Raw genomic sequence first — 25,344 nt, 5'->3', positions numbered from 1 at the left:
TACATGGCAAAATCCAAATGTTTTTCAATCAACCATTGTATCAAACAATTCATAGGTCAAACTTTATTCAATAAGTAATATTACAACATTAAATGTATTTGTAGAGAACCATTTGAATAACAATACAAAATAAAAATAAAAATAAAATGTTTCCCCCCCCCATAATCATTGCTTGGCTAAGTCAGGAAGAGATACCTCCATAGAAAATGCATTCTGGGATATTTAGAGAAAGTAACTCTGACACAGTAGAGTCTCTCGGCTGATGGGCCTCAGTGGTGGGGGCTCTTGGGTTACGCTGTCATGTAACAGAAGTCATGATAGATCAGGCCATTTTAGAGAAATCCTCATAGGCAATCCCGTTCACCCTCCTCCCTTTCATCCGACCCTGAGGAAGAAAAAACACACCCTTGTATGAGAAAATAAGAACCATTCATATCATCCCAAAGCAGTTTCTATACCAAACATCTATTCCACCACCAAACGGTAGAAACTGATGCATGACGAGAGCCATTTTGTGCCTGGTCCTTACCGAGTCAAGTGTGAGGGTGGCACTGAACTTTCTCTCGTCTATGGAGTCCAGTAGGGCCTCTGTGTCTCTGTACACACCGTTCAGAACCAGGACCCGTTTACCTGTGGGACAGATGGGATAGATTTGATTATTAGATTTGGTGAAATAACAGGTCAGATTATAGATAAAGTAAAAATGTACAGTTTGCAAATCATCAATTTCATGTGGACATGTGTGTGCGTAACCGTGGCGAGAACTAGGTTACCTGGTGCAGGGATGACTGTCTCCAGGTGACTCTGGTCTAGTTTCAGTTTGTCCCCTGAGTCAATCATCTTCACTACGGCTGTGTATTTATCCTGGACCTCCTACAACACAGAACTGTTAGCCTAAATACATATGATATTATTCTCAATGGCAGCGTACTGACTATAAACCTCTTATAAGCTACTTAGAACACAAAACTGTCCCAATCAAACATCTTGGATATGATCACGCATGTGTGGAACTAATGTGTTACCTTGACGACTCCTTTCTTCTTGTGGTACTTCTCCCCCAGTCTCTTGGTAACAACTTTGATTACGATGCCGGGGTGCAGCCAGTGGTCCGCTCTCACAGACCTCTTCTTCTGCTCCTCCATCTGAACATAACGCAGTTCACAAAGGGTTACATGCGCACGTGTTAAACACAGAGTTAACTTGACAGTGCATCAAGTCAGATCTGAGTGGGAGAACTGGAAACACTACCGTACCTCCATGATCTCACCCAGGGCTGATTTCTTCTTCTCTTTGGCTTCTGAGGTGGAGGGCGCATCTTTCCTTTTCCCTGAACCTGCTGCCTTCAGGGCACTGGGACCCAGGGCCACACTAAGGGGAAGAGGTAAACACAGTGTTAATCTGAGTGAAAGAGTGAAATCCCCACAGTCATTTACTTTTGCTGTTTTGCATTGCTATTGATGACGGTGAGTCATTCTTACTGAGCTTCAGATTACTGTACCTGGCTTTAGATAGGCCATCCGCAGAGGAACAGGAGCCCTTGGCCAGATTGAAGGTAACTGAAATATAATCCGAAATATAACCAGCGAGAGATGAGCAGACAAAACGGTGTAATCGGTATAATTTCTGACCAAAATCATCGTGAGTTATCTATATATATATTCTTTTAAACATACTTTTCTCTTCTTCACTTTCTCGTTTCAACTCAGTGAAAACCGGTGCTTCCTGAAAAAAAGAGGGACAGATTGTTTTGAGTCCATGACATGTCATAGGTAAACAGTATCTTTGCTGAACAGTAGGGATGTGAATCTTTCCTTTCAAGCACGATTCGATACGATACAGGAACAAAACTTTTAGTTTGAAATAAATCTGTGTGATTTGGTTGAATTATTTTCCATTCTAAATTAAAATCTGATACTGATGAAGTTTAGGAGCGGGGCCTCTGAGCTGGATCTGTCGGAGATGACTTCTCTGAGCTAGCTGTGTGTGCGTGAGAATGATGTATGGTGTGTGTAGGCGCCTGAGCTTAGCCAGAGGGCAAACTGAGCATCTACCACTATCTGATTAGGAGGGGGGGGGGGGGGGGATTTCTGCTTTTTGGCCCCTCACTTTTGAAATCTCATTCACCTACTGATTATTTTGTAAAATGTCTGTATTTTTTAAATAGAAATTAGCTAAAATAGCAAATTAATATAACGCAGCTTTGGATTTCACCGTCTCAAAAGCAAATGGTTGTGAACTTTACGGAGGAGAGCTGCTCTTCTCCCGCTCCGACCACAGGCTTGCAAAATGCTTGTTATGAAATTACAACTTTAACCTGTTCATGTAAAAATGACAAAATGCACTGATAGTTTTGGTGGTTTTGCTTTAAACAATTTGTTATGGTGAACCCGGCAATCGAAAAGCCTCAATCAAAAGTTAGTTGTGCAATCAGAAAGATGTGAGTTGTGTCCACTCCAGTAGCCTATACAACTCCAGTAAAACAACAACCAGTAAAAAAGAAAAGTACAGTGCATTTGGTAACAATGACCCAGAAAATTACATTGGTTGTCACCCAACTAATAAAGCCTAAGATTTGACATTGCGAGAGCCATTTTACAAGCATTTGAATGCTGATTGTGCCGCACAGATGTATGAATATTAGATCAGGGATAGGCTCTCGTGGGTGCGAGCTGCTCTGTGCACAGTTGTTATCTGACTTGGAGATCAATGACTGTCATATGAATTGACATGCTTAGTTAGATAAGCTACTGAAGGAAAGGACACATAAATTCAGTCACAAAAGATTTGAGGTCTTTTTGGAAAAACGTTAGTGAACTGGGGGTTTGTAAAAAAACGTAAGTGAACTGGGGGTTTGTAACTTTTGTTATTGATTTTCTGACCAATATATGCTACATTTTGATCAGTTTGGGCTCCCGCGGACCAATGCACTTGTATCTTAAACATTTGTACCGGGTGCCGATGCGTATCAGTGAATCGTTACATCCCGAGTAAACAGAACCCTTGGCCAGTCCTTGTTCAGCAGACAGAGTGTAATATGTCCTCCTAGTCAGAGGAGGGCAGTAGTGGTACTCTCTCACCTCTGGCTCCCTGCCCCCTTGGCCCCGGCGGACCTGCTCCTCTATGAACTTGGCACTGCGCTCCTGGTCATCAAGGTCCTGCTTCTTCTTCCTCTCCAGCTCCTCCTGCCTCCGGATGGTCTCTGGGTCGCGGTCGATGTACTGGATGTACCAGCCTTTGGGCGTCTCATCCACCTTACAGAAACCTGGGAGAAGTCATCAGACACAGCAATGTCAGGGATCAGACAGACACAGACAAACACACATAACCTCCGTTCTAAGAGAAATGAGCGTGAAAGTACCCTCTTTCCCCAGCCACTTGGTGAATTCAGTGAGAGTCTCCCACTGGGTGGAGTTCATGTGGACATGCTCTCGGTCATTGATGTACTCGTTATAGACAATGTTGTTTTGCACTCGCTTGGTTCCTGGAGCGAGAGAAAGACATTCAGTCAGGTCGAGGTTTATCTTACGGTCTCTTTATAAGTAGCTAGTGTAATATTGCGTGCACATATATAGATTCAGAAGTAATCAAATATTACCAAAGCGTCTTTTAATCAGCTCAATAAAGTCATTCTTGAACTCCCTTGGTGAGAGGAAGAGTGGAGAGAGGAAGAGTGGAGAGAGGAGAGAGGAGAAAGCAAGTAAGTCCACTGGTGGAACATCTCCCCTGGCTCATCATCACACCATTATTGACACGTCATTTTAACATTTATTGGAGACAGTGTTACAGAACACGACATACCAACAGCCAGACCTAAGCAAATGCAGATTGACTCACTGTGAGAAGTTGTCCATGATCTTGTTGGGGTCCTCCGAGGCCAGCAGCAGTTGTCTCTGGTGGGACTCGGACATGCAGTGGCATTTGAAGCCATTCTATGGGCAGAAAGGGAGAGCTAGTTAAACCTTCTGTATTGTATTAACTAGCTCTTGTCCCGGGCGTTACCGTTAGTGCGCAGAGCCTAACTTCTGACATGCCTGATCGAGATCTAGCTAACGTTACTTTCCTGAGGAGAATACAGTCTATCTAGCTCGCTAGCTAACTTACATGGTTAATTTACATTATGTCCCAATGAGGAGGTCGTTTATGACGCGTGCAACATTTGGCTTGCACCTATTAGCAAATATGCCAAACGTCACGCTATATAACGTTAGATAGCTAGCTTAGCTAGCCATCTTTCTTACCTCGTCTCGACATTGTTTCTGGCACATTTGACAATACCATCGCAATTTTTGAAGACCTTTTGCTTTAATCCTATTCCCGATCGCCTTTGGGCTTAGAAAACCCTCTTTCCCCATTTCAAATAATAATCGTCTACGTAAACATATGCAAGACAATTATTTAAATTCGAAATAATCCTCGAACACGTTCAAATGTTGTTATGCTCTTCTCCTTCCTCATAAAAATCTGCCGCTTCCGTGGGTATTTCGTCATCAATTTACGTGCACTTTGAAGTAACGCGAGGTTTGATTTTTCGTACACATGTTGCCATTTACGTGCGCTTGCGCAGTCCTGTGAGTCTGACCTTCATCGAAGTAATCATGTTCGCCAGGACCAGCGCGTTGGTGTTCCTCCCACAATGGTAACGTTTTATTTGCAAAATTCCGTATTTTTGACAACATGATTTTGAGCGTTGTGCTGTCGTACACATATGACAAGTATGTACGTCGTATGTGTTGATGAGCCATGTAAAACATTGCAAGGGCGCGCTAACCCAGTGTAGGCCGCAGATGGTGTGTGGTGCACTGGGAATGGCCAAGTTCAGCCGGTGCGGTGGCTAAGATGACATTAGCTTACTAACTAACTAGCCATGTCATTGAATTGTGTGACAGCTAACTAACGTTGGTTAAATGGTTCTTTAGCAACGCCAGATGTTTTCAGAACAGTGTTCAGCTCTTGTCAAATTCACTGTCCCTCCCACTAACTAAGTTAGCATGCATTTTCTGGATAAACCTAACATGCTAACGGTAGCTAACTGTTAGCTGGTGACATGGACTCTAGGATAAGGTTAAGTGATTGCTAGTATAGTTGTACTAACAACATTTATTCGCTTATAGGTAGCTAGTTATTTGTATTGGGAGGCAAATCCCCTAAACGTGGACATGCTCAATATGTTGCGAATTTGCAATGATAATGTTTCTAATTTACCTAGCTAATTCTGTTTGTTTTGTAGTGGGCAAGTCAGGAACATGGTTACCTTGAAGGACAGTAAGTATTTACCTTGCCATCCCTTTAACTACTCTGTATTACATAACATTCACCCTTGAGCTTCCTCTTTAAAGTCTTATGCACAAGTGAAACTTTTAAATCATGATGATATTGTAGCTGTGTGTTTCAATGTTTTTGAACCTCAAATGTTTAGTCAGTTAGTGGCATCCATCTTTCCCATTCTAGTCACCATCCGTTTGAAGTCCATCAAGAACATCCAAAAGATCACCAAGTCCATGAAGATGGTGGCCGCTGCTAAGTATGCCCGCGCTGAGAGGCAGCTGAAGCCCGCCCGTGTCTATGGAAACGGCGCCGTGGGTATGTCATTGCTCGCTCTGCATGATCTCTATATACACACACACACACACTAAAATCCAAGGGAATGGATGATTTCTATGTGACGGTCATGACTGTCTGTTATTGTGGTCCTCTATTAAGACTATAGTGAGAGGGCAGGGGTAGTTCAGGGCCTTTATTCATAAAGTCTCAGAGTAGGAGTGCTGATCTAGGATCAGTTTAGCCTTTCATATCACAACGAATAAGATTACATGGACAGAGGGGACCTGATCCTAAATTAGCCCTGGTATTCAGGCTCTTCTTGAATATCATCCCTGTACTATCAAGGTTGTTTCACACACACTTATTGGAAAGGCTTTTGTGACGTTTGACCGGGGTGTTCAACAAACCTGTTGATGGTCCCTCTTCTCTTGCCTGTGTGTCCTCCAGCCCTGTACGAGAAGGCAGAGATCAAGGCCCCAGAGGGAGTGGCCAACAAGCACCTCCTGATTGGTGTGTCGTCTGACCGTGGTCTCTGTGGCGCCGTCCATTCCAACGTGGCCAAGGCCATCAAGGCCAAGATTGCCACCCTCACCGGCGAGGGCAAGGAGGTGATGGTAGTCAATGTGGGGGACAAGCTGAGGAACATCCTGCAGAGGTACAGAATGATAATGAAGAAATACAGCCACGTCAGCTTTACTTTACTGTATGATGCCCACGGCAACAGGTCCACTTTAGTGGTTCCCTTTGGAATTTAGTTTATTACCATGACAACAGTATTCCCTCCCCGCCACCCAGGACACACAGCAATTACCTGCTGCTCAGCTGCAAGGAGGTGGGCCGCAAGCCCCCCACCTTTACCGATGCTTCCATCGTCGCCACAGAGCTGCTCAACATGGGCTACGAGTTTGACCAGGGTGCTGTCATCTACAACAGATTCAGGTATGGATGGACTCCTTTCACAGCCACATCAGTGTCTTGTCTCCTCCAAATGTTTTCTTAGTTGAGACAATATTGGTATGGGAAGATTCACGTCAAGTATAGTCCCATCCTTATCCTTCAAAGTACATAGCCCATTATCAGAACAAGTCTTGAATGGATGTTATTTTTACCCCCTCATTCAGGTCTGTGATCTCCTACAAGACTGATGAGAAGCCCATCTTCTCCATTGATACTGTTGCTAATTCAGGTACAACACCATTGGTTTGAAGGTCGCTTTAATTCTTTAGTCTAAGTTGTCGGGGAGGGGGGTGCTGCTAAGCTGACATATGGAATTGTTTTAAGATGGTTATACTATGGATCATTTAGCTATTTGATTAAAAAATGTAAGGCCCCTTTAGGTTTTAAAACAATATATACATATATTTGGCCTTTACTATTAAAGCCCATGGAAACACATTGAATAACACATTCATACATGGCAAAACGGACAGTCCAAAAAGAAATCATAAGCAACTAGGTTTTGAAGTGTCTGTCCTAAATCTAGGAGGTATATAAAAATATCACACACAACATGTGTACACACATTTAACCCCTTTTTTGGGGGGTATTCACAAAACGACCTTTATACTTCCATTTGTAAAAAAAATAATAAAAAAAATAAATAAAAAAAAGGCGGTACCGGTTACCTTCAGATGAGTCCCGTGACACTTGTGGGGGTTGTAGAGCTAAACAGAACACCATCGGGTTCGTGAGAATCTCCTTTCAGCAGTGGGGGTCCTATTAGTTTATAGCCCAAACGGTTCGCTCCTTCCCAAACAGAAGTTGGCACATGGACAGTACCTACTTCAGACGAGTCTCCTGACATTTGTGGGGTTGATCGAGGAAAACGAAGACACCATTGTGTTTGTGAGAGTCCCCTTTCCAGAGTGGTCATAATAGTTTTTAGGCCAAACCGTTTGGACGCTACAGACGTTTTCACGAGAAGACCGATGTTTCGGGATGGCTCATGGTCTGCCACCTTTCACCGCAGATGTGGAAGTGCTACATCGGCGGATGTGGTGGCTCCCAATGCAAAAAAACGTACTCACAGATTTGGATGTTTTTTTGTTTGTTAATTAGGTTGATGCGCTTGTACGTCAATCGACTCTAGGGTGGGGTTAAAGATGTATGCCCCACAAAATGGCCAACTGACATCATATGTCTTCTTTTTCCTCTCCTGTAACAGAGAACATGGGCATCTATGATGACATTGATGCTGACGTGCTGAGGAACTACCAGGAGTTTGCCCTGATCAACATCATCTACTTTGGCATGAAGGAGTCCACAACCAGCGAGCAGAGTGCCAGGATGACCGCTATGGACAGCGCCAGCAAGAACGCCTGTGAGCATCTCCTCCTCAGCCGCTGCCTCTAACAACTGGCTTACTACTCATCCTCACTTGTCTATTAAGTTGTAGTCGTCCTGCCTTCCTCATAGCACACACAGTAGCCGTAGTCCTTTGTGATCATCTTCCTCAGTCTCCCTCTACTGCTTGATTGACCTAGTGTAATGCCTCTAGGGTTGCCGTTGATATTACAATATCAGCTAATCTGGTTGCCAGGTCTGTGTGCCTGCACTGTGATGGCTTTGTTCTCAGATTCATATCAACCCTGGCTCTGTTCTCTCCCCTCCAGCTGAGATGATTGACAAGCTGACCCTCACCTTCAACCGTACCAGGCAGGCTGTCATCACCAAGGAGCTCATTGAGATCATCTCCGGAGCTGCTGCCCTGTGAGTACTGTTCACACGGTCAGCTTCTTTCTGCCCCTCTCGCTTGCTCTGTTTCACTCTCTGTCCCTCTCCCTCCCTCACACATTGGTTGTCTCCCCTTGGTGTTTGATCTGTCCCTCACAGTAATGTTTTTCTTCACACACACATTCATCCCCACTCATTCTTAACCTTGATTAGTTACCTAGACCTTTAAAAATATCCCCAACTTGATTCCTTGCATGAGCCCACCCATTGTCTGTCATTATTAAATATTTAGACTTCTTTTTAAGTTTGTTCACTAATCATTATTTTCTGTCAACCTTATTACTCCAATCCCTCATGTTGGTACCAGGACATAAATCATGTGATTGTAGGTAACAGCCCATAGGGTACATGTGCTATGCTTTGCTATGCTCAAAGGAGATAGTTGCAAGTGCTTTATAGTCTATGCTTAATCTGTGTAAGGAAAACCATCCCACTGTAGTCTTAAAACGGAATAGCTCCATCTAGGGCCTAGTGTGTTCGATCATGTATCCTGTGTTTTTAGAAACCCTATTATTCCCCCACATTTACTGTGACATTTTGGTTGGGTGTTTTGATTTCATCCTGTTTTTTCTGAATGTTTTCTGTGTGGTTTCAGATAAATGGACAAGGTCCTCCTGCCATCATGTGGTTCTGGCATACATGCTTCCGAGTACTTCAAACGGCTGTCGTCGAGAGTTTTATGAACATTTGTGCTTCTATTTGTAAAATATACGGTAAAAAATAAACCTCTTACAGAGAAACATGTTCCTTTCATATGTCCTCCTAGTTCTACTCACAATAAATCCTACTTGTGACCATGAAAAAGAGTGATGTTTAAGCATAAAGCTAGGCTACAATTTTACTTTGCTATTATGTTTTCCTTCTGTCTGAAAAAATGCTAATCCGCTGCCAAATATAGTCTGTCTATGGAGTGTATCACTCTAAAAGGTTATCATTGAAATAAAAGTTATGGTATTTGGCACAACTCTTAGTATTCTACACTAATAAAATGTATAAATGCAACAATTTAAAGATTTTACTAAGTTACAATTCATATATGGAAATCAGTCAATTTAAATAAATTCATTAGGCCCTAATCTCTAGATTTCACATGACTGGTAATACAGATATGCATCTGTTGATCACAGACCCTTAAAAAAATAAAAGATATCAGGAAACCAGTCAGTATCTGGTGTGACCACCATTTGCCTCATGCAGTGAGACATCTCCTTCGCATAGAGTTGATCAGGCTTTTGATTGTCTCTTGTGGAATGTTGTCCCACTCTTCAATGGCTGTGCGAAGTTGCTGGATATTGGCGGGAACTGGATCACGCTGTCGATCCCGAACTTGCTCAATGGGTGACATCTTGAGTATGCAGGCCATGGAAGAACTGGAACATGTTCAGCTTCCTGGAATTGGGTACAGGTCCTTGTGAAATGGTGCTGAGCATTAGCATGCTGAGACATGAGGTCATGGCGGTGTATGAATGGCACAACAATGGGTCTCAGGATCTCATAAAGGTATCTATGGATTCAAATTGCCATCGAAAAAATGCAATTTTCTTTGTTGCCTGCAGCTTATGCCTGCCCATACCATAACCCCACCGCCACCATGGGGCACTCTGTTCACAACGTTGACATCAGCAAACCGCTATCCAACATGACACCATACACGCTATCTGCCATCTCCCTGGTACAGTTGAAACTGGGATTCATCTGTGAAAAGCACACCATTCCAGCGTGCCAGTGTCCATCGAAGGTGAGCATTTGTCCTCTGAAGCCGGTTTCAACGCTGAACTGCAGTCAGGTCAAGACCCTGGTGAGGACAACGAGACCGCAAATGATCTTCCCTGACACGGTTTCTGACAGTTTGTGCAGAAATTCTTCTGTTGTGCAAACCCACAGTATCATCAGCTGTCCGGGTGGCTGGTCTCAGATGATGCTGCAGGTGAAGCTGGATGTGGAGGTCCTGGGCTGGTGTGGTCTGCGATTGCGAGGCCGGTTGGACATACTGCCAAATTCTCAAAAACAACATTGGAGGCAGCTTATGGTATAGAAATTAACATGAAATTCTCTGGCAACAGCTCTGGTGGACATTACTGCAGTCAGCAGGCCAATTACACGCTCCCTCAAAACTTGAGACATCTGTGGAATTGTGTTGGGTGATAAAACTGCACATTTTAGAGTGACCTTTTGTCCCCAGCACACGGTGCACCTGTGTAATAATCATGCTGTTTAATCAGCTTCTTGCTATGACACACATGTCAGGTGGAGAATGCTCACTAACAGGGATGTAAACAAATTTGTGCACAAAATTTGAAAGATAAGTTTTTTGTTCGTATGGAAAAGTTCTGGGTTCTTTTATTTCAGCTCATGAAACATGGGACCACTTTACATGTTGCATTTATATATTTGTTCTGTATAGATCTATATTTTTCAACACGTAGATATTCTATGTAACAAAGAAACAATGAATAAACTGGTTATTCAATGAGTTTGTGTGATATCTACTGTATATCCCACCTGCATCTTATCCAATATTGTTATTCCACTGTTAAATACAGTCAATGGTAATATTTATGTTGGTCATTTTGTTGCAGAATTTGATTCTACGACTGAAATGGGATGGAAGGTTAAGTACGCTTTTCATTGATGGTATCCGGGGCTGCAACATTTCGTCAGTTCATTTATGAACAGTGGAGCCATACACAGTGGAGCCATACACAGTGGAGCCATAAAAATGTACTCGCTATGTAACCAATGAGTTATTTCAGATTTATAAACCATCTATACTTGTTATTAACCTATTGCTATAAAACCTGTATAAAGGGTTCTCATTATTCCTGTTATTTCAAGAGTTTTTGTTGTTTCTGTAGTAGGCCTTGTAAGCAGTGTTAGTTTAGTGATATCAGATGACTCCTGCTTAGCAGCAGTCTCAGCCCAGCGTCTTAGAAAAATAAAGCCTGATGCTATTTCTTGTCTGTGTTATTTTTACACCACTAAAACAGAGTGCAGAAGGTGCTTTTAAGAGCTTAGCGCCAATACTATGCTAACACATACAGAAGAGTTTATATTAAACGGTGTGTGTCTCTATACCGTCTTTATTGAGTGTAACCTAATCTGAGTGGGGCTGCTGTGTCTGGCTGTCTCGGTCCAGACAGGGCTAACCTGTGTGTCACTGCCTGCCGTGTGTAAGTATGTCTGTGTATATACCTGTCTGTGTATACCTCTCTGTGTCCATGAGTGGTCTGATGTGTATAAGGAGGAGAATCCAGATGCATCACTTGGAGTATTTGTCAAATTATTATTGCAAATTGTTGACAAACATGCACCTGTTAAGGAACTAACTGTGAGAACTGTCAGAGACCCCTGGATCAATGATGAAATGGAAAATTGTGGTTCAAAGAACCTATGCAAAAAAGCTGGCAAACAAGTCAGGCTGCTCAGCTGATTGGTTGACATACTGTCAATTGAGACATTTTGTGACCAAGAATACATTGTATTACCAAAACAAGATAAATGACATAAAAAAACAATGGATTTTCTTTGTAATGATATTATGGTCAGAAAGCCAAATTCATCTCCATCGTTCATTGAAGTTGATGGGTAATTTATAAGAAAACCTTTTGATATAACCAATCATTTCAATGACTATTTCACTGGTAAAGTGGACAGACTGAGAAGTGAAATGACAACATTGAACAGTGAACCATTATATTGTGTATTGAAGATATAATAATGAAAGTGAAGGATTGCTCTTTTTGAATTCGGTCAAGTTTGTGTGGAAGAGGTGAAAAAACTATTGATACGCATCAATAATGATAAGCCACCGGGTATAGACAAACTAGATAGGAAACTATTGAGAATGGTAGCAGACTGTATTGCCAACCCAATTTGGCATGTCTTTAACCAAAGCCTAAAGGAGAGTGTGTGTCCACAAGCGTGGAAGGAAGCTAAAGTAATTCCACTGCCTTAAAATAGTAAAGCCCCATTTTCCTGGTTCTAACAGTCGCCCAATCAGTTTGCTGCCTGTTCTTAGTAAACTGATGGAGAAAATTGTGTTTGAACAAATACAATGCTATTTTCAAAGAATAAGTTACATACTGACTTTCAGCATGCATATAGAGAAGGGTACTCAACTTGTACTGCACAGACTCAGATGTCTGATGATTGTCTAGAAGAAATGGATAATAAGATAGTTGGAGCTTATTGTTAGATTTCAGTGCAACATTTGATGTTTTAGTTATAATTTGTTTTTGAGAAAACTCACTTGTTTTTGCTTTATATCACCTGCCATCACATGGTTGGAGAGTTACTTATCCAATAGAACTCAGAAACTGTTCTTCAATGGAAGTTTCTCTAATATCAGATATGTAGGGTGTGGTATCCCTCAGGGGAGTTGCCTTGGGCCATTACTCTTCTCTATTTTTACAAATTATTTTCCACTTGTCTTACACAAAGATAAAATGACTATGTATGCTGATGATTGCACACTCTACACATCAGCACCTACAGCCAGTGAGCTCACTGAGACTCTTTGAAAGGAGTTACAGTCAGTGCCAGAATGGGTAATTAACAATAAACTGGTTTTAAATACATCAAAAACCAAAAGCATTGTATTTGGTTCAAAGCAGTCTCTTAGACCTAAACCTCAACTGGAGCTGTGTGTAAAGGGTGTGACCATTGAACAAGTTGAAGAAGCTGAACTCCTAGGAGTACCATTGGGTGGTCAGTTGTCCTGGTCAAGTGATATTGACAAAGTTGTTGTGAAGTTGGGGAGTGGTATGTGTTATAAAAAGGTGGTCTGAGTTTTTGACACAAAGATCAACTGTATTAGTTGTTCAGGCTGTGGTCTTGTCCTATCTTGATTACTGTCTGGTAATATAGTCAGGTGCAGCAAAGAAAGACCTAGCAAAGGTGCAGCTGGATCAAAACAAAGCAGCACGCCTTGCCCTTAACTACACACACAGAACTAACATCAACAACATGCACGATAGTCTTTCATGGTTGAGGGTTGAGGAGAAGTTGACTACTCCTCTTCTAGTCTTTGCGTGTTGAAAATACCTAACCACTTATATAATCTATTTGCATACACTTCAAACATACACACATACTGTACATACATACGCCACTATGGGTTTCTTCACGGTACCCAAACCAGAAACAGAGTTAATGCGTCGTTCAGTTATTTATCGAGCCATGTCATCGTGGAATGCTCTGCCACCAGAAGTTATTCAGACAAAAAACAAGTATAGCTTTAAAAACAGATACAGCACCTCTCTTCTTTCTAAAGCTCTAATCTAACTGTACTGTATATACGAATATGAATATGTATACAAGGCCTTCAGAAAGTATTCCTACCCCTTGACTTGTTCCACATTTTGTTGTGTTACAGCCTGAATTTAAAACTGATTAAATTGAGATTTGTTGGTCACTGATCTACACACAATATCCCGTAATGTCAAAGTGTAAATCTAAATTCTAAATTAATTAAATATGAAAAGCTGAAATGTCTTGAGTCAATAAGTATTCAACCCCTTTGTTATGGTAAGGCTCAATAAGTTCAGAATTAAACATTTGCTTAGCAAATCACATAATAAGTTGCATGGACTCACTCTGTTTGCAATAACAGTGTTTTAACATGATTTTGGAATGACTACCTCATCTCTGTACCCCACACATGCAATTATCTGTAAGGTCCCTCAGTGTGAATTTCAAACAGATTCAACCACAAAGACCAGGGAGGTTTTCCAAAGCGTCGCAAAGAAGGGCACCTATTGGTAGATGGGTAAAATAAAAAGATCTGACATTAAATATCCCTTTGAGCATGGAGAAGTTATTCATTACACTTTGGATGGTGTATCAATACACACAGTCATTGCAAAGATACAGGCGTCCTTCCTAACTCAGTTGCTGGAGAGTAAGACAACTGCTCAGGGTTTTCACCACGAGGCCAGTGGTGACTTTAAAACAGTTAAATTTACCTTTCAGCAGGACAATAACCTAAAACACAAGGCCACATCTACATTGCCGTTGCTTACCAAGAAGACAGTGAATGTTCCTAAGTGGTAGGGTTACAGTTTTGACTTAAATCTGCTTGAAAATCTATGGCAACACTTGAAAATGATCAACAAGCAATCTGACAGAGCTTGAAGAATTTTGAAAAGAAAATATGGGCAAATGTTGCACAGTCCAGGTGTGGAAAGCTCTTAGAGACTCACCCAGAAAGACTCACAGCTGTAATCGCTGCCAAAGGTGCTTCTACAAAGCATTGACTCAGGGGTGTGAATACTTACAGTATGTAAATGAGATGTACCCATATTTCTTTTTTAATACATTTGCACAAATTTCTAAACCCATGTTTTCACTTTGTCATTATGGGGTATTGTGTGTAGATGGGTGAGAAAAAGACATAGATTTAATCCATTTTGAATTCAGGCTGTAACACAACAAAATGTGGAATAAGTCAAGGGGTATGACTACATTCTGACGATACAATACATGAATAGTGTGTAAACAGTATTTCTGTTGTCTCTTGGTGTCTTTCCAACATATAACTATTATAAAATGTCATATCTTATGTTGCTCTTGTCTACACCGGTTTTGCACTTTGTCATGTATTTGTACGTTTTATGTGGACCCCAAGAAGAGTAGCTGCTTCACGTACAGTATCTGACGAAGATCCTAATAAACGAAACTGAACTCCCCACGTCTCCGTAAGTAAAGAAAGTAAGCCTTGTCCGAGTTAGAATGGCCCACATGTCCTTAGGGTGGGCATTATAGCATGGTTGTGTGAAGTGTAGGAAGAGGATGTTTGTGTGGTCTTATCAAGTTCTGATTTGCCAGGACGCCACACAGCAGGATAGAGAGGTGTGGTATTGGTGGTGGGGGGATTCCCAGTCCAAACGGACAGAAAGGTGTGTGTTATGTGTGTGATGTAAGAGGGTGTGGTCCAGACTGGCAGGATGGCAGACAGGGAGAGTTAACTGGGCCTGGAGCCAGAACTCAGCTGGGTGTCTCTCTCTACTCTCCTCCACTTCCACTGCTCTCTGACTGCACAACTAAACCTCCTGCAGTTCAGACAATGTCCAGCAGTTTGCGCTATTTGATAACAAATGCATGCCTTCCAGAAATGTATAGAAGCCAGTTAGCAGAGCTCTGATTCAGCAAGGCTGTCAGTAGCACCAGAGGGGCATGTTGAATTGTAGTACCAGGGACAAAAACAATCGTAACAACTGAACCTAGATCAGTGTTTTTTTTCTCTTCCTATACAACACACAGCTGTTCCTCATAACAGCTGATCTAAGTTCAGCGTCTGGTACATCCGTTACTAGAGCCCTAACCTTGACTATTATAAGGGACAGACCACAAACCAGTTAAGAGGGCTTAATGTACTTACATACATCTGTGACCTGTGTGACGTTAGTGAGCCTGGATAAATGTTTCTCCTTGGCTTCACATTTGTGTGTGTGTGTGTGTGTCTGTGTGTGTGACTGTGTGTGTGTGTGTGTGTGTGTGTGTGTGTGTGTGTGTGTGACTGTGTGTGTGTGTGTGCCCCCAGCAGGTCTTGTTTGTCTATTGTGTTTGAGCTTGTTATTGTTTACTCCTGTGGGAAGGAGGAGCGATAGCATCTGAACACTGAAATTACAGCGATGCCAGTCCCTGATAAACGAGGAACACAGCCTCACATCTCCCCTCGCAGGCACAGCCCAACAGTCCCAGATCACATAGGAGGCACTCTGGAATTCCGGTTTTGGGAATTTTGGTACCGCATTGGGAATTCTCCTCCTCCTGCCTGGGCTCAGGGTTCTGGGTGTGGAATAGAGGTAGGGCTCAGAACTGCTGGGATGTGTAAGGATCTATAGTTGTTTGTCTCACGCTACAAAGACACACAGAACATTGACATTGTGTGTGATCATTCAGATATATATATTTTTTTTTATTTCACCTTTTTTTAACAAGGTAGGCCAGTCGTAGGACAAGTTCTCATTTACAACTGCGACCTGGCCAAGATAAAGCAAAGCAGTGCGACAAAAACAACAACACAGAGTTACACATAGACAAATGTGCAGTCAAGAACACAAAAGAAAAGAAAAATAGAACCATCTGTGTACAGTGTGTGCAAATGTAGAAGAGTAAAGAGGTAATAAATAGGCCCTAGAGGTGAAAATAATTACAATTTAGCATTAATACTGAAGTGATAGATGTGCAGATGATGATGTGCAAGTAGAGATACTTGCACACATACTGGGGTGCAAAAGAGCAAGAGGGTAAGTAATAATATGGGGATGAGGTAGTCGGGTGTGCTATTTCACATGTCTTGATTAGCTCGGTGTGAAGGGGTGTGTGTATGTATGTGTGTGCATGCATGCGTGTGTGCTATGTAGAACCTGCATGTGACATAATTATATGGATGAATATCCGTGTGTCTGAGTGTGTGTGTGTGTGTGTGTGTGTGTGTGTGTGACGGTGTGAGTGAAGACATCTGAACGTTGTTCGGGGCCCTGCTCCTCTCTCTGTATTCAATTCATCCTCGTTATCATTATCACCCTCGTCTCATTGTGGCGAGACGGAGGAAAATGATTAGAGGAACAGGTGACAATGGAGGGAGAGACTTCTGCCGTTACCCCGGGCCCTGGCACTGTCAGGTGCAGCAGCATTACACTCACCAGAAGAGAGAAGAAGAGAGAATGAATATAAAAGGGTCTCTTCAGAGAGGAGAATGGCTTTCGTTGGAGCCAATCGACTTTACATCTCTCCCTCCCTCCTTTCTTTCCTCCCCCTCTCTCCTCCCTCCCCCCATTGCTGGCTCAGGGGCAATCACAGAGGTAGAGGGAAAGAGCTTAGTGCTGATAATACACATCGAGGAGAGAGAGAGACCTCGCCATTCCTCTCCTCTCGTCCTCCCTCTTACCTATCCTTTCCTCCTCTCCCCTTCCTGCCTCGCTATTCTTATCCTCTGCCTTCCCTCTTCCCCTTTCCTCTCTGCTCCTCTCCTCTTGATTTCCCCTTTTCTCCTCCTCTTAACTCCGTCCCTCCTCCTCTCCACCCCGCCCTCTCTCTCCCCTATGGCCAGACCCCATGAGAGAGAAAGAAGGAGAGATTCAGGACTGGGCTGGTTCCCATGGCGACAGATGGTGCTAGCCTGTCTGTGTGTTTGTGTGTGTGTTTGCGGTTGTGACACTGACTCTGATGTAGTAATGCCAGAGCATTATCTCATTCACCCCGTTATCTCAATGCATTCCCCTCCCTCCCCCACAGCCCTACACAAAGCTATCTGCTCGCCGGACTTTTCGGACTATTTATGTCGGACAAGGTCACAATCGTTTAAACTTGCCTGCCTCTCTCAAGCCCTGCAGATGAGATAGCAGGGGAAGAGGAGGAGGGAGAGATCGATCGATCCACCCCACTCAGATTTATCCCTTCTCCCTTTTGGTTTTTTACTTTTACCATCGCCGTGGTAACCGGGCCTTATAATTGAGGCTCCTGCGGCGGCTGCCCCATCAGTCTCTTTAACGCGGTGCGGCGTGTGAGAAAACACCCAGGACGTTTAAAATACAGTAGCGCTTTTAAACGGGCCACTTTTCTCTGCCTCTTGCCCAGTCCAAATGAGAGAACCTTCACATCAATCTGAAGGTTATGTTACCGTCCTGGCTCTGAATAGTGAGGTCTGCTCAGAGACTCATTGAGCTGTCAGAAGAGAGAGAGAGAGAAAGAAGAACAAGTGAGAGAGAAAAGGGGAAAATCAGTCTTTTAGTGGTTTTACAAACTAAATCCAGGATCATGGTAAAGACATGGCTGTGGAATGGCTGGTGAGGTATGCTTGCTGAGGGTGTCTGTAAGTGTTTTAGAAGGTATGCGCGCGCGTGTGTGTGCGTGCATGCAAACATGTGTGTCTGTGTGATTCCTGTCACTCAGGGCTTGGGTTACTGTGTTCTGGTTGTATGATAGATGGGCCAGCCCAACCTCAGCGCCCCAGCCTCAGCCACAGGAGATCGTGTCACGACCAGTTTCCGCTCACTCTGTCCGCTGCCTCACTATGTGTGTGTGTGTGTGTGTGTGTGTGTCTACTCGCGGGGTGGTGGGATGACCCCCCACTGCAACAGGATAGGTGGGTTAGGATGGGCTGAGCTGTGTGTATTTGTGTGTACTTGTGTGCTAGTGTGTGTGTGTGTGTGTGTGTGTCTGAGGTGAGCTGACCTGGGCTGTGTCCTGCCGAGTTTGTGTTGGCCCCAGCCCCAGCCCCTTCCTGTCCAGACCACACTGCTAACCAGAACCCAATGTGGTGGTGTTACACCCCACACCACAAGATGTGGTTCACTCATTCATATTTCTCTACCTTTCATCTCTCTCTCTCTCTCTCTCTCGGTCTCTCTCTATTCCTCTCTTCACTCTCTCTTTCTATACTCCTCTATTCTCTCGCTCTCTCTCTCTCTCTAATTCGTTCTCTCTCTCTCTCTCTCTCTCTCTCTCTCTCTCTCTCTCTCTCTCTCTCTCTCTCTCTCTCTCTCTCTCTCTCTCTCTCTCTCTCTCTCTCTCTCTCTCTCTCTCTCTCTCTCTCTCTCTCTCTCTCTCTGTCTGTCTGTCTGTCTGTCTGTCTGTCTGTCTCTATTTCTTTCTCACTTATGATTTTATGTTCTTCCATTTTTCATTTGTTCTCCCTCTTTTCCTCTTTTCCTGTTAATGTATTGACTCGCCAGATTGCCCTACAGATATGTATCTCAGCGTCACAGTCCACGTCCTATACTCTAACTCCTACAGATATGTATCTCAGCTTCACAGTCCACGTCCTTTACTCTAACCCCTACAGATATGTATCTCAGCTTCACAGTCCACGTCCTTTACTCTAACTCCTACAGATATGTATCTCAGCTTCACAGTCCACGTCCTTTACTCTAACTCCTACAGATATGTATCTCAGCTTCACAGTCCACGTCCTTTACTCTAACTCCTACAGATATGTATCTCAGCTTCACAGTCCACGTCCTTTACTCTAACCCCTACAGATATGTATCTCAGCTTCACAGTCCACGTCCTTTACTCTAACTCCTACAGATATGTATCTCAGCTTCACAGTCCACGTCCTTTACTCTAACTCCTACAGATATGTATCTCAGCTTCACAGTCCACGTCCTTTACTCTAACTCCTACAGATACGTATCTCAGCTTCACAGTCCACGTCCTTTACTCTAACCCCTACAGATATGTATCTCAGCTTCACAGTCCACGTCCTTTACTCTAACTCCTACAGATATGTATCTCAGCTTCACAGTCCACGTCCTTTACTCTAACTCCTACAGATATGTATCTCAGCGTCACAGTCCACGTCCTTTACTCTAACCCCTACAGATATGTATCTCAGCTTCACAGTCCACGTCCTTTACTCTAACTCCTACAGATATGTATCTCAGCTTCACAGTCCATGTCCTTTACTCTAACTCCTACAGATATGTATCTCAGCTTCACAGTCCACGTCCTTTACTCTAACTCCTACAGATATGTATCTCAGCTTCACAGTCCACGTCCTTTACTCTAACTCCTACAGATATGTATCTCAGCGTCACAGTCCACGTCCTTTACTCTAACTCCTACAGATATGTATCTCAGCTTCACAGTCCATGTCCTTTACTCTAACTCCTACAGATATGTATCTCAGCGTCACAGTCCACGTCCTTTACTCTAACTCCTACAGATATGTATCTCAGCTTCACAGTCCATGTCCTTTACTCTAACTCCTACAGATATGTATCTCAGCGTCACAGTCCACGTCCTTTACTCTAACTCCTACAGATATGTATCTCAGCTTCACAGTCCACGTCCTTTACTCTAACTCCTACAGATATGTATCTCAGCTTCACAGTCCACGTCCTTTACTCTAACTCCTACAGATATGTATCTCAGCGTCACAGTCCACGTCCTTTACTCTAACTCCTACAGATATGTATCTCAGCTTCACAGTCCACGTCCTTTACTCTAACTCCTACAGATATGTATCTCAGCGTCACAGTCCACGTCCTTTACTCTAACTCCTACAGATATGTATCTCAGCGTCACAGTCCACGTCCTTTACTCTAACTCCTACAGATATGTATCTCAGCTTCACAGTCCACGTCCTTTACTCTATCTCCTACAGATATGTATCTCAGCTTCACAGTCCACGTCCTTTACTCTAACTCCTACAGATATGTATCTCAGCGTCACAGTCCACGTCCTTTACTCTAACTCCTACAGATATGTATCTCAGCTTCACAGTCCACGTCCTTTACTCTAACTCCTACAGATATGTATCTCAGCGTCACAGTCCACGTCCTTTACTCTAACTCCTACAGATATGTATCTCAGCGTCACAGTCCACCTCCTTTACTCTAACTCCTACAGATATGCATCTCAGCTTCACAGTCCACGTCCTTTACTCTAACCCCTACAGATATGTATCTCAGCTTCACAGTCCACGTCCTTTACTCTAACTCCTACAGATATGTATCTCAGCTTCACAGTCCACGTCCTTTACTCTAACTCCTACAGATATGTATCTCAGCTTCACAGTCCACGTCCTTTACTCTAACTCCTACAGATATGTATCTCAGCGTCACAGTCCACGTCCTTTACTCTAACCCCTACAGATATGTATCTCAGCTTCACAGTCCACGTCCTTTACTCTAACTCCTACAGATATGTATCTCAGCTTCACAGTCCACGTCCTTTACTCTAACTCCTACAGATATGTATCTCAGCGTCACAGTCCACGTCCTTTACTCTAACTCCTACAGATATGTATCTCAGCTTCACAGTCCACGTCCTTTACTCTAACTCCTACAGATATGTATCTCAGCTTCACAGTCCACGTCCTTTACTCTAACTCCTACAGATATGTATCTCAGCGTCACAGTCCACGTCCTTTACTCTAACTCCTACAGATACAATGCTCTCAGTATAAGCAGATGGACCACTGACAGGAAACAAATTAACTTTACATTGAGGAGAGGGAAATAAGATATCAGATCCATCCATCTTTTCTTTCTTTTCCTTTCTCTTCTGACCAATACTTTTAGAGGAATGTGTAGCAGAGATTATACCATAATAACAAGAACGCAGTCGGATACCATATCCGCTCTGAATTACAGAGCAGCCGTTTTAAACCATATTTTAAAGACTTATTTCATTGTTGTTACACTAGTACTGTATTTTTCTGAGAAATAGTGGTATGAGGTATTTAAATGAGGAAGGGAGGTTCAGACACTGCCTTCTTGCCTTTGGAAAATCCCTCCATTCTTTTGAATGTCTTCTTGGTATAAATAAAAGGAGTAAAAAGAGTGTTAAAATGACAGAAATTAAGGACGCTAATTAGTCTAATGTCTTGTGGCATGGGTGTATTGAAGTTAGATACACGCTAACACTGTTTTTCTGCTGCTTTATGGTTGTTCTTTGATTCTTCCTGCAATGTGGGTGTTTGTTTTATGACCAGCAAGGATTTAACTTCAATGGTTTTCCATTGCTCATGTAGATCTTTATTGGTGGAAGGAGAGAGGATGTTTTTGCTTGTGCAGTCTGGCTGTAGTGTGATCCATAGGCTGCAGTACCTGTACTGGCCTGCTAGATGGTGCTGTTGCTCCAGTGATCCTTAGTTGAGCCTGCAAGGTCCCTTTATCCTGTTCTTTGGCTGAGCTCTTTGTGTTCTGGCGTTTCATGATGGGATTGTGTGGAGAGCAGTGGACACAGAGAAGTACTCCTTCTACCTATTCCTCTCTCTCCCTCTTTCCCTCCTTCCCTCTCTCCCCCCTTTCCTTGTTGTAATGCTTTCTCTCTAATCAAAACGGTTCTTCCACCTTCCCTGCTGGTTGTTGACTTCATGTGTGTTTGTGATGGAAAATGAAAATCAACTGGAATCTGAATCATATTGTAGTGTTTAGGGCAATTCTCTTTAGTGCCGGACTTCAGTTGGACGCAGTGGTTGAATCATAAGTCAATTACTCTTAATTGCAGTCACACAATCGCGCACGCACACACACACACACACACACACACACACACACACACACACACACACACACACACACACACACACACACACACACACACACACACACACACACACACACACACACACACACACACACACACACACACACACACACACACACACACACACACACACACTGATCTTGTTTGTTTATGGTATCTGAGGGGAAAGTATGTAGAATGGGCCCTGGGGATGGAACAGAGCCCAGGGGTTAAACAAACGCTCTCTCCAGTGTCACCCCCTGCCAACCCCCTTCTTACCCCGCTTTACCCCCTCATTACCCCTGCTCACCTGCCTTACCCCCTCCTCACCCACCTTATCCCTCTTCTCATCCACCTCACCCCTTCCTTACCCATTCCTCACCTCTTCCTCACCCACTCCCCACCCCTGCCTCACCCCCTGCCTCACCCCCTGCCTCCGACTACCAAAGATTGGGCCATCTTTGGGCCAATATGTGTCTTTTATCTGGGCCGCCATGACAGTAGGGAGAAGGACTTAATGTTTATTATTGGGTAGTTCTCGGAGGAAATTAGGAAATGGTCGTTGTTGGTGTTGAGAAGCCTTTTTTTGGTCTAATGGTTTTCATGTCTAATGAACCCGACTTCCCCTCAACTGTGTGTGTGTGACGGTTGTTCCCATAGACATTACAGTCCATTATGTTCTGCCAGGGTATTATTGTGTGTTTGTTGTTTCTGGAGTGTTTGTGCGTGGGTGAGTACGTTAATGCCACCATAGGAAGTGATTAGCTGATGAGGCAGCTCATAGAAGGGGTGAGATTGGCATGAAGAGAAAGACAGAGAGAGAGAGAGAGAGAGAGAGAGAGAGAGAGAGAGAGAGAGAGAGAGAGAGAGAGAGAGAGAGAGAGAGAGAGAGAGAGAGAGAGAGAGAGAGAGAGAGGGAGAGAGAGAGAGAGAGAGAGAGAGAGAGAGAGAGAGAGAGAGAGACAGAGAGAGAGAGAGAGAGTTCAGGGTCAGTTACGGAACACCTCTGTTTCCCCCAAAATGTGTCAGCGTCAGTGAGAAACCGTTTATATATTGCGCCAGCTTGCTTTATTTGTGGTCACGCTTTATGTGTCATCAGATTGAACAGAAACAAATGGGTTTCAATAGGAATAGAAGATGTTTGTGTTAGTGTGGTTAAGTACTGAACGTGTGTGGGAATGCAGACCGCGTCATGTTTGTCAGTCTTACGGTAACTGCGGTGGTATGTGTGTGTGTGTGTGTGTGTGTGTGTGTGTGTGTGTGTTTCATTGACCCCTGAGTGTCTTCTGTCTCCATGATGACTTCACCTCATCACAGAACCACAGTAAGCTAGGCACCTCCTCCCTTCTACTCTTTCATTCTCCATCTCTCACCTTCACCCCATTCCCGCTTTACACTCCATCCCAGTCCATTTCTCTTTTCCTCTCTGACACCTGTCCCCTACCCTTTCTCTACCTTCCCTTCTCACGCTCCTTCGTTTTCACTCCCTCCGTCCTCTCCCTCTATCCGCTCCTCCTCATCTCCATATTCCCAGCTCCGTGTCAGCCTTCCCCCTAGCGTCGGCGGCATTTCGAGGCTCTCGCTCTCGCTTTCTCTCTCTCTCTCCGTTAAGTGGACTGGATTCCCATCTCTGTGTGTGAGAGCGCTCCGTATTACTCTGACCATTATTTTAAAGGCTGCCATTAGGAATTTCAATTTCACTCCTTCCTTTTGTACCTTCTGTTCACTAGCTACTGCTACGGCAGGGGAGATTATGCACAGAGAGAAAGAGTGTGTGAGCGTGTTCAAATTGGATGGGGTGGTGCTTTCACTAGGCACACGCACACGCAGTCATTCTTAAATGTTTTACATAGTAAAGATTGGATTCATTCAAGCGACGATCTGATTTATTACTCAAAGTGTTTAGGAGTTGGATGTGTCTCTGTTCTACATCCACACCTTATTCTCATAGTGCCACTATGCTGTTTGTACTGCGAATGAAACAGGTGTATTCATGACCCTCTCTCTCTGTGAGCGTAATGACCTGCACCTCTGGCTCTGAACATTCAATTACCCACTGTGACCTCTGTGTGTGGAGCCTAATGCTCTGTCTGACCGGCCAACCAGAACCAAGGGCTGGTCTTGAACACCTGCCCAAAGCAAACCAGGTCACAGGTGTGTGTGTGTGCTTGCGTGTGTATGTCGGCCCATAAAATCTGTTAACAAATAGTTTCCCCATGATGTCATTTCCAGGTACGAGACCTGTGTTTAGGGAACCTAGGTTTATTTTTAAGTGAGTGTGTGTCCTCAGACTGCTGTTATTTTTTACCTGTGCTTTCTTTTGCTTTCAGCACTATACCTACGTGCCTGTTCTTTCAGCGCAGCCATGTCTGTCAATGAGGTGTGTGTGTGTGTGTGTGTGTGTGTGTGTGTGTGTGTGTGTGTGTGTGTGTGTGTGTGTGTGTGTGTGTGTGTGTGTGTGTGTGTGTGTGTGTGTGTGTGTGTGTGTGTGTGTGTGTGTGTGTGTGTGTGTGTGTTTAGAAGCAGTGAGGCTGCAGTGAGTGTGCAGCCATCGCCAGTAGTGATTGAGTGACCACTAGCCACTTAGCTTGTGCTAAAACAGATGCAATGGTTCCCAGCACTGCTGAATGACTGAGTTTGACCAGGCTGGGACAGGTGCTTTTCCTGACCACCTACCTACCCTGACTTAGAAAAACTCCAGGCCCTAGTTATAACTCTGCGTACGGCGGTCATAGAGCTACACAACAAGGGTTAATTAACGGGGTGCCATAAGGCAGGTTATGACCAGGTTTAGCCTGAGGCAATTTCAATACTCACCAAAATGCCCTCCTTGTCGAACATCAGAGCCCCTATACAGAACCTGTGACTCCTGCTCTGCCAGTCTCGGAGTTGACAGAGTGTGGAAATATATAATTGCTTCATGAAACATAACGAGATGATATGAATAATCTGTCAGAGAGGGAGCCGACCCAACTTCAATACCAATCACCCCGGCGGTGTCCCTGTGCAGGGGAGTGTGCCGGAAGCCGTACCTGTCCATCCGGAAAACCGGGAAGAAAAGATCCCGTATTTCCGTATCAGGCCGTC

At 43.7% G+C, this 25,344-nt stretch overlaps 2 protein-coding genes across 3 annotated transcripts; one reads left to right on the top strand and one right to left on the bottom strand.

Annotated features, from left to right (window-relative positions):
- Nucleotides 1–48: 48 nt before the first annotated feature.
- LOC139534030 (DNA/RNA-binding protein KIN17-like) lies at nucleotides 49–4,480 on the bottom strand. Its single transcript, XM_071332671.1, has 12 exons — nucleotides 4,242–4,480; nucleotides 3,838–3,932; nucleotides 3,599–3,642; nucleotides 3,362–3,484; nucleotides 3,081–3,265; nucleotides 1,677–1,725; nucleotides 1,502–1,559; nucleotides 1,257–1,371; nucleotides 1,026–1,145; nucleotides 774–873; nucleotides 530–630; nucleotides 49–385 (listed from the first exon to the last, which is right to left on the bottom strand). The coding sequence occupies exons 1-12, from the start codon at nucleotides 4,353–4,355 to the stop codon at nucleotides 323–325; spliced, it is 1,167 nt and encodes a 388-aa protein (XP_071188772.1). The 5' UTR covers nucleotides 4,356–4,480; the 3' UTR covers nucleotides 49–322.
- LOC139534031 (ATP synthase subunit gamma, mitochondrial-like) lies at nucleotides 4,474–9,017 on the top strand. 2 transcript variants are annotated; one of them, XM_071332673.1, is made up of 9 exons: nucleotides 4,474–4,639; nucleotides 5,231–5,265; nucleotides 5,452–5,583; nucleotides 5,992–6,199; nucleotides 6,340–6,483; nucleotides 6,666–6,730; nucleotides 7,709–7,864; nucleotides 8,157–8,253; nucleotides 8,873–9,017. In XM_071332673.1, exons 1-9 carry the CDS (start codon nucleotides 4,599–4,601, stop codon nucleotides 8,874–8,876), a joined length of 882 nt encoding a protein of 293 aa, XP_071188774.1. In that variant the 5' UTR covers nucleotides 4,474–4,598; the 3' UTR covers nucleotides 8,877–9,017. The 2 variants fall into 2 exon arrangements, with proteins under 2 accessions (XP_071188774.1, XP_071188773.1); XM_071332672.1 differs by lacking the exon at nucleotides 8,873–9,017 and having other exon boundaries at nucleotides 4,493–4,639; nucleotides 8,157–8,257.
- The last annotated feature ends 16,327 nt before the right edge of the window (nucleotides 9,018–25,344 follow it).

Source organism: Salvelinus alpinus, chromosome 11 (genome assembly GCF_045679555.1).
Source record: "Salvelinus alpinus chromosome 11, SLU_Salpinus.1, whole genome shotgun sequence".
NCBI classification, from domain to species: Eukaryota; Metazoa; Chordata; class Actinopteri; order Salmoniformes; family Salmonidae; genus Salvelinus; species Salvelinus alpinus.
This window is presented reverse-complemented; position numbering and strand designations above follow the sequence as displayed.

Coding starts and splice junctions, on each gene's coding strand:
- LOC139534030 (XM_071332671.1), bottom strand. CDS start 4,355: ATGGGGAAAGAGGGTTTTCTAAGCCCAAAGGCGATCGGGAATAGGATT. Junction 3,485..3,598: donor GCTGATTAAAAGACGCTTTG/GTAATATTTGAT, acceptor CTCTCGCTCCAG/GAACCAAGCGAGTGCAAAAC. Junction 1,726..3,080: donor AAGGGGGCAGGGAGCCAGAG/GTGAGAGAGTAC, acceptor TCTTTTTTTCAG/GAAGCACCGGTTTTCACTGA.
- LOC139534031 (XM_071332673.1), top strand. CDS start 4,599: ATGTTCGCCAGGACCAGCGCGTTGGTGTTCCTCCCACAATG. Junction 4,640..5,230: donor TTGGTGTTCCTCCCACAATG/GTAACGTTTTAT, acceptor TTTGTTTTGTAG/TGGGCAAGTCAGGAACATGG. Junction 6,484..6,665: donor GTCATCTACAACAGATTCAG/GTATGGATGGAC, acceptor CCCCTCATTCAG/GTCTGTGATCTCCTACAAGA.